The sequence below is a fragment of the Meleagris gallopavo genome, chromosome 6, assembly GCF_905368555.1.
Source record: "Meleagris gallopavo chromosome 6, MGAL_WU_HG_1.1, whole genome shotgun sequence".
Taxonomy (NCBI): Eukaryota; Metazoa; Chordata; class Aves; order Galliformes; family Phasianidae; genus Meleagris; species Meleagris gallopavo.
This window is the reverse complement of record NC_139409.1, coordinates 42,516,370-42,525,712: the sequence shown is the minus strand read 5'-3', so window position 1 is coordinate 42,525,712 and position 9,343 is coordinate 42,516,370. Positions and strand designations below refer to the sequence as shown.

Here is a 9,343-nt window from a genome sequence, read left to right as displayed (position 1 = left end):
TCCCCGTGTCCTTTCTTCTCTCTCCCTGCTGGCAAACATGCTGGCACTCTGTACGTTTTGCTTTAGACAGCAAAAGGAGCAAACCTGGCACAGTCTCCCCAGCAGCATTTTTCATGTACCTTCCTCTCCTCTTGCACCCTTCTTTGGTATTATTTTGGGGGTGGGGTGTCCGTTTTCGAAGTACCACCATAATTCCAGCACTCTCCTGGAAGAACATCACCCCTTATCTGGCTCAAGCTGCCCAGAGAAGCTGTGGTGCCCCATCCCTGGAGGCACTCGTGGCCAGGTTGGATGGGCCCTTGGCGGCCCTGGGTGGCAACCCTGCCCACGGCAGGGGGTTGACACTGAGTGGCATTAAAGTCCTCTGCAACCTGATTCTATTATATGAATCACAGAATGGTTTGGGTTGTACAGGATGGGACCACTCAGGTCCAACCCCCTGCCATAGACTCATATAAAGTCATAGAAGGATTTGGTTTGGAAGGGGCTTCAAAGATGACTTAACTCTGCACCCTTCCTGTGGGCAGGTTTGCTAACCAAGCACTCGGTCAGACTGCCCGGGGCATGGAGCCCCCCAGGGCAGAGTGGAGCACAGGGAACAGAGGAGCAGAGACTGCAGCATGGAAATATTAATTCTTTAATAAGTACAGTTAGCATCCGGAGGCATAAACCAGAGTTATGATTATCAAAATATATATATTTCCAAGAGATACAGGATCTTTACTTGCATAGAAAGCCTGCTTTAAAAGACCATGAATGCTGCACATGGCCACTGTGATCCCATCCACCAGGATTGAAGCCCCATGCTGCAGTGCTGATGGAGCCCAGCTGGGCTGGAGGTGAAGGCACGATGCCACAGGGAGGGGAAGGGGGCTGGTTTCAATTTCATGGAAATAACTTTGGTCTCAAGCTACCTGGTGGGAGTTACACTATGAGGTGGATGCCAAGGCTTGGAACGAAGCAGATCATTCCAACTCATGAGGACTTCTGCTGCTTCGGACTTTTGCCATGCTGTACCAAGGCTGAGCAGGAGGGTACCAAGGAGTGAGGGAACACTCTGATTTCCTGATGCCAGCATTCTTCCAGCTCCTGCACCTTTGATGGGCAAAAATGTGGCAGCATGGAGTGGGCAGAGAGGAGTCCCCCTTTCATACAGCTTTCTAGTTTCAGCTATTGAAACAGCACACAAACCTCATCGCTGAGGAGGAAGTGGAAGGAGATCACCCCAGCAATCAGCACTGAGGATACAGCTGTCACATTACACCAAATGCTGCTTCCAGTGCTGGTTTTCCTGTGGGGCCCTGCAACCCCACCTCCACCCACAGGTGGGAGAGTTAACTGAGAACAGCAGCTCCCAGCTTCCACATTACACACCCCCACTTCTCCCTGCATAGACTCACACATGTCCCCAATGTCCCAGTGATGCAGACCCTGACATGCAGACATGAAGGCTGGTGCAGAAGTGAGACAGCCTCCCATTTCCACACCGCATTGCTTCGTAGGGCCAACCTACAGCAAGATGATACCTCAGTTTCCCCAGGGTACAGCACCTTTCCCTTTACCCAGACATTTTTGATAGACACACAGTTCCTTATGCGTTTTTTTTCCCCCTAATCTATTTTTTTCATTGAAAAAGAGAAACACAGGGGGTCACTATGGTTCAAAACATCTCCCCTTGTTTTCCTGGATTCTGGCCCCACTGTACTCCTAGCTTCCACCCACCAGACTGTTTGTTACCTCATGTTCAAACTCCTTTATCACTGCCATGAGGAAAAAACCCTTGCAATACCAAGTGGAATTTGGACTTTCATAAATAACTGAAAGTTAATCCAGGTCTTCCACAATACCTCAGTTTATTCCCCAACTCCTCCATCTCTCTTTCCCAAGATGATAATCTTTGCTGCATGTTACAGGGCCTCAAAGCTGCACAACTGGGGGTGGGAATCTAGGAGCACATTGCCCAGATGAGGTGTCACTGGTCAGTAAAGTGGGGGGATGACAAGGCAAAACCAGCCAAAAACCAGTCTAGATCTTGGTTGTCAGAGTGCTGGAGCATCACCTCTGAATGCAGGCACTGGCAGGATGAGAGGCAACACTCATCCAACCAGTGCAATGAGGACACGAAGCCCCAAGGCACCGGCCCCACACCTGAGTCTCTCCCCGAAGGCCACATAAGAGCTGCTCGGTAAGGCAGGACACAGCTCCAAAGGGCGTGTGGCTCTCACTTTGGGTTAAACTTGCTCTGGAGATTTGCATTGCTTCTGCTGGTGCTGTACCCGACTTCCCCATAAATAGTCCTGAATTATATTCTGCACCAGAAGTACCCAAAGTACAATTAAAAAAAAAAACAAAAAAACACCAGAAAATCCACCCTGCTTCTCCACAAGTAGTTAATAAAATAACACACCACCTGGACTCATCCCTTGGCCCCTGGGTTGATGCTTTGCTACTCATGGGGCACTTGGATGGACACCTCCTGAGCCAGGAACTGCTCGATCTCCTCCTGCGTCATGATGGCGGCCGCAGGGGCGGCAGGGGTTGGTGGTGGGCTCCTGCAGTCCATGTTGGAGAAGGGGTTGAGCCAGGACAGGGATGGGGTACCGCCGAAGGCCGCCTTCATCCCCTCCCAGCCTCTGATCCGCACCCAGGTCGGCTTCTGCTTCTTAAGGCGCTCGATGCCCTGCAAGAAGAGGAGAGTTTGGGGTCGTTTCATGTTCAAAATAGGTATTTGAGCTGCATCATGGTGCTCACAGCTCAGCTACTGAGGTGGACAGACAGGCAGGCAGACAGAAATCCTGCTGTACCAATGAATTCATTCTCAGACATAACATCAAATCCCCAAAACACGACTCAGCTCATGGACAGCCCCAAACTTGGCGAATTATTTGGGTGTAAGTTGGTATTGCTTGGTAATAAGAAGGCTTCTGGAAGGTCATCCCTCTTTCAAACTGAGACCTCTTCTCCCAGTGCTTTTAAAATCCTTCCAACAAGTAACAAAATACAGTCACAACCTGAATTTTCACCTTATTTGGGCTTTTCTTTTTTTTTTTTACAGTGGTTCAGAAACAAGATCACAGAGCTGCATTTCCCAGTCACTGGGAATTACTACAGACAGATGTTGCTTGGTAATGAAAATTAATATGAGAACATGCATGTTTGGCACCAATTAAGAGCAAATATTGAGGAACACTATTTCTACTTCACTAATTGTCCAAGGCCAATCCCAGTGCGAAGGAGCATTGGGTCAGCTCCGACCCATCTTCTTCCCACGACCACCAGTAAGGACACATGTTGACTGTAAGTGCTCAGGTCTGGAAGTCTTCTCTATGCAGAAACAGAGCACTTGGAGCACTTGTTTTTAAGGCCACTCCTATGTGAAGTCGGGCACACGTCTTCATGCCCACCTTCTGCGTTACACATGAGATGGAGTCAGATTTGTAGATGAGAGTGACCAATGACAAAGGTGACAGTGCAGAAATGCTGCTCCTCGAGAAGCGAAGACATGAGACTGGAGCTTGGAGATGTTCAAGGAGAGGAAAAATGAGCAAGTTCAGTTCAAACCATTTAAAACAGCAGCTTTAGAATAGCGTGATACAAACCAGTCCTCCATTCTGATTCTGGAGGTGTTCTCTAAGTACCCACAAATCATCTCAGAGCTTTGCAAGGGGAAAACAACGACATGTGAATGAATCTCTGTGGCACCACAACTGCACACCTAGTGAGCCCCCAATTAATGTGGTATTACATAATTAACAAGCAGCAGCTTGCTTCTGCACTAACACTGGGGAGAAAAAGCACCAAGCATGGAAAGCCTCCCTGGTCATGCCAGCTCTAGCCCTGTCTTCAGTCACAGAGTCACAAAATGTTTTGGGTTGGAAGGGACCTTAAAGCCCACCCAGTGCCAACCCCATGCCATGGGCAGGGCTGCCACCCACTGGATCAGGCTATGCCATCCAACCTGGCCTTGAATGCCTCCAGGGATGAGGCACCACAGCTTCCTTAAGCAATTGGTTGTGTGACCGTTTAATCCACGCTGCTAAAATGGGGGATAAGGATCGTGAATGTTTACAAGCAGCGAGCCACATCTTTCCGAACCAGCACCCATCACTCAGAACAGCATCTGCCAATCACGGCACTATGTGAGGTCAGCTTGAAGCTGTGCTAAGGGCAGCTCAGCCAGCAGCAGCACAGCAGGCAGGGCAAGGCTCTCCCTCTCCTCTCCATCCCCAGCCTTACTGATCCCTCCTGGGCACATATTCAAGACAGACAAAACTGTTCAAAATCAGTTCCTGTTCACATTCTGCCTGGCTGCCACAGTCAGCAGGGCGTGAGGAAGGTTACAGAAAGGGAGGGAAAGATAAAGAAAGGTTCCCAGATAAATAAGTTTACTTTGTGATATGCAAGCACAGATAAATAGAGCCGAGTGGGAAAAGAATCAGCAGTCAGGAACTTATGTTTTACCAGCAGCTCTGTGTAATTGGCTCCTTGCCCCATCTCCCTCCGCACCCGTTTCTATGCCGTGCCATACAGGGTGCTGGGGGCTCTGGCTCAGGAGCAGTGACCTGCAGACGGCTCTCAGGGCTCAGAAGGAAGGCTTTGGTTCTTTTCATATGCTTAAAATCCCAAAGGAAGGCACAAGCAGAACTGGCAAACACCGTAACTCCTCCTCTCCACATCTGTGCTCCCATTTTTGTCAGCTGCACCAAAGCACAACCAGTGCCTGAAATCAGGCGGTGCTGTTTGGGAGAGCCAGCAAGTCTGCCTTCCTCATGTTGGTGCTGAGCCACATTGCACCAAGTCACACTCTGAGATGCACAGTGCAAATAAACCAGAGAACACCAGTTAGAGAGGCACACACCAGGCACCAACAGACAGACGTTTCTGCCAGCTCCGAACATCAGAAAGTTTGCCTGAAAAATACAGTACTGGGTAATACTTCAACACTTTGTGTTTGTTTGAAACCACAAATGAGTAATTAACTTTTTGTTTTCCCCACAATGATCTACATGCCAGAACAATGCTAGCAGCCTTCCTTCAAAATGCATAGTGAACACAGGACATAAAACAAAACCAGAACATGCAATTCAGCAATTAATTATATTGTGAGATGCATTCATTCATTACCTATCTGGGTGACAAAAGCCAACCCTGCTCAGACCAAGCTCAGGAAGCCATTCCAGATTTTCCCAAAGTTTCAAGAAGTTAAGAACAGCAAAGAATTTTTTTGGAAAAGTTTTATTGCATTTGTTTTCCATATGGAAGCATTGACAGATTGAAAAGATGCAGCATTCACATTACTTCCAGAATGAGACATCCGCTAAACTTCTCTTTCCCTGATTTCCCTCCATCCCCCCATGGCTTTGAAGCAGTCTAAACACATCATCTTCCAAAAAATACGGCTTTTATTTAAACCAAGGAAAGAAAAGATTCCTTGGAATTCCTGGACACAGCTGATGTGTAGTTTTTCCTTTGTTAGCAATATTCTGATAAGTCTATTGGAGTAATGATCCAAAAATATAGCAAAATTTCTGCCTGAACACAAGGTATCGGTCACAGTTATGAATAGTTTGGCCTTACCTGTTTCTGGAATGCCTTCTGTCCCTCCCCTTTCATCACCACAAAGTCCATGAAGTACACATGCTCCTTACCACCACCAGTTCCCAGCTTTAACATACGTACACATTGTGTGCATTTGCACACAGCTGTGCATATACACGATACAAGATTTACAAAGCTCTACACCAGGGCGATGCTAAGAACGTAGAATCAATCTCCCTGGCTTAATGACACATCCCACCAAGGTTAGTCTTTATCCATCTGCCTCCAGGCATTCACATCAGTTTTTAAAAGCTATTTAACAGGTATTGCTCCGACAACTCATTTACCGAGACAAACACACACCAACATGATGCTGCTGCCATTCTAAGAATTTGAAAATCAGATTCTTTCTTTTTCTTTTCTGCAAATGTAAGGCATTTTAAAAATCCACAAAGTCTTCAAAATCTGCCACAGTTCCCCTAAGATGGCAACAATTTCCTGCGCACGAGGGAGGGAACAGACAAAATAATGCCAGAAAGATGAGATCGATTTTGTAGCTAGACGGAAAAACGAGGGGGAAGCAGTGTTGGCAATGTTTGTTTTAAATACTTTAACTGCGTGCAATCACCAGGTCAACTGGCTCTCTTGCTGTGTCACGTTCTCGTCTTGTGCCTTTTGGTAAAGTGAAGGGTCTACTTCCCAGTTCAAGTTCACTTCTGAAAGAGCAGCACGCTCCTTCAGGAAGTCCAAAGGTGTCTGTGTAGGACTTGGCACTCATATGTCTTCCACAGAGCTCAGCACAGTCAGGAGACAGCATGAAAACCTACTCAGAAGAGGTGGATCACAACGGAGAAGGAAAACTCCCTTCACGTTAGTTATGCCATACAAAAAGCAGAAAGAAATAAAGGCCAGTAAAGTTAACATGATTAAGAAAAAAAAAAAAAAAAAAGAAGAAGAAAGAAAGAAAAGCAACAGCAGCAGTTTCAGCCAGAGATATAGAATTATCTGAAGTTGTGGAATACAGGGCTTTTTTTTCTCTGCAATTATCAGCCATTCATTAGACATAAAAAAAAGTTTGTCTTGCTTTTCGTTTTAAACATTCATGGAAAATTTAAACAGTAGTGCTGCAATATGTTTCTATCTTAGTGGAAATGCTGGTCAAGAATTCCTCAGACCACATACTGGTATGGGTCTGCTTTTCCTTGGTCTGGTGTTGCGAATGGGCTAAGCCATGCTATAGAGAACGGATGGCCAAATACTGCTTTCATGTTCATCCATTTTGTTTTTTTAGCCCATCTTCTCTCTTCCTTTTTCAATTGCTCTATTCCCTGAAAACAGAAATATCACATTTTCAGTCAAACGCTCAGTTTTTGTCACTCTGGGTTTGTGGAAAGGTCTATTCTCAGTTACCCCTTATCCAAAGGATGGAGTAAGAACATTAAAACCCATCTTTAGAGCCTCTCCTCTTTCCATGCTTTATACTACTACTAATAGTACTACTAATAAAAAGATAGAAAATATTTCTTGGAAATAGAACTGTTTTGATTTTGTTCAGGCCTGGAAATTTCATCAAACCTTTTAAGATCTGACCTCCAATTGTCTGTATTGTCAATTAAAAAAACCCACCACATAAAACCAAATACAAAGCACATACTTTAATGGCTGAAAGCATTACGTGCTAACCAGACAGGAAAAAAAAAATTAGAGGAAACAATCATAGGTTTGCAGACAAAAAAACCCAATGAGATAATATCTATAATGCTCCAAGATTCACCAAGCAAGTTCAGGAAGTTCAGATTCACCCATGGCTCCATGTGGCTAAGTCTACCTGGTGCCTCTTCATGTTTCATTAAATCACTGCCAAAACATGCATGGGCCAACAGCAGGGAGAAAAGGCTATATAAGATACCAACTGGAGAGAAATCATTAGCGTTGTTTAGTACAGGTTAGAGGGAAAATAAAAATAAGCCATCAAGCAATCAGCTGGAACACTCACTGGTCAGTCATTTTTAAACCAAAACCAAAAAACCCCACAAACTCAAATCTGTGCTATACCATAAACACGAATTGGGTCTTCCAGGAAAGCTATGACTGGCTGTCACAGAAGCAAAATTAATTGGTGCAGTCAGTGGAGAGAATTATTTTTCCATGGGTAGTGCTGGCAGGCAGATTGTTATGTTTTTTAACTTATGATCTTTTGCAAGGTAAGCTTCTCCTGACCTTCACATTTCTCCTGTGCTATAGATTAATGCACTGTAATACATCTGTGTGTCTCAAGTTACCAGTTCTGGGTGCTCTGCAGAAAAAGCTCAGCCAACTGCAAGAGCTGCAGTGACCCTTGAGAATGTCACCTCCAGAGGTAATGGCACAATACTGGGGATCTGGGTGCCTCCAGACAGAGAGGAAGCATCCCAGGGGGCCAGCAATGCAGAAGACGGAGAAGGAGGTCTCCTGGGGATTGGAAGAAGGTGAGAAAGGTCACAAGACAGTCTTGTCTCTAGAATGTGACATACAATTCTTCAAGGGGCCATATTAGAACTTCACCTGGAAATATCCTGCACTCAAAACGGATTGTTTGCCAGACCCAGCTAGCTCAAAGCTAGCAAAAATTAACAGACAACATAGAGGCATCCAAAGAGCAAAATCTTTACTGCTGAGTATTAAAAAAAAAAACAAAACATAAATCAAAAGCAAACCTCTACAACCAAACAGGGAGTGTCCATATCTTTAATTTTATTTTGTGGCTTAAGTCCTTTCACAAGAGCTTCCAGAATTCGAGGGGATGGGAAATGAAGGAGACTTATTTGTGTACCTGACTATGGAAAACAGCTTCTAAAAATTCCTGCCAGGTTTCAAAGACTGAGAAATTTGGGTGATGCTTTCACAGAGAGCACTGCTAATTTACACACTTATTGATTGACTTAGGCAGGATCTTGTTTCCTATGATACTGTACTCCATCGCAGAGGTCGGAGGCAGGACGAATAGCTGCAGCCCTCCTCTGAGCACAGAAGAGCCACAATGAGAACATCAGCCTTTTGCAGAAGCCAGGCAGAAAAACATGCACTGTAAAGAAGGCTCAGAGTGATGGGTTCTTACTCACTGCAGTGACAGTCACAGCTCTCCAATGGCAGCCAACATATTTATTCTAGCTTTAACTGGCCATGAGTAAAGCGAAGGATAAGGACAACTAAAGGAGGCAGGGTACTCCGGTCCCTCTTTTAAGACTGTAATTTATCTTCAGTCACTCCAGTTAATTCCAGTCTTTTTAAGTGAGCTATCGTATCTCTGAGCATGCTTGGTGAAAGCCAGCAGCATTCATGTGTGGGAGTATCACCAGGAGGCACCAGCACCACCTTTACAGAAGCAGCAAGTGCAGCAATACAAGGGTAGCAACATTACTGTGTCACCTTTACTGGATGTATTCAAACACGGTGGCTTTGCAGTAGATTGTACCCACCACTATTGGACTGTATTCCATTTCCAGGAATGTCTCAAATTTCCCCTGCTGTTCCCCCCCCACTCCTTGAGAGTGGATTTTGAACAGATTAACAAGCTAAAACTGAAAATTTTCTAGCACGCAAAGCTGCACGTTGTGACACCAGCAGGGACACAACAAAAATCTGAAAGACCAGCCTAGCAGCACTTCATTAAAGGAAAAATATTCCTGAATCTACAGTTCTTGAATCTGTACAGAGTAAACCCCATTACCAATGCCTTACCTTACGCAGTGTAATGTCTGACCCCACAGCATCCCAACCAATAATTATGCTGGTGGACACCACTCCTCACAGTGACTTTCAGAGA

General features: G+C 45.4%; 1 protein-coding gene across 10 annotated transcripts in view; it reads right to left on the bottom strand.

Annotated features, from left to right (window-relative positions):
* Nucleotides 1-621: 621 nt before the first annotated feature.
* ZDHHC3 (zDHHC palmitoyltransferase 3) overlaps nucleotides 622-9,343 on the bottom strand; it is a 31,216-nt gene continuing 22,494 nt past the window's right edge. For 8 of the 10 annotated variants that reach the window (XM_010712964.4, XM_010712963.4, XM_085226503.1 and 5 more), the window contains one exon: nucleotides 622-2,680. In XM_010712964.4, coding sequence (XP_010711266.1) covers nucleotides 2,447-2,680 — 234 coding nt within the window. In that variant the 3' untranslated portion in view covers nucleotides 622-2,446. The other 2 variants (XM_085226506.1, XM_085226504.1) reach the window with 2 other exon arrangements.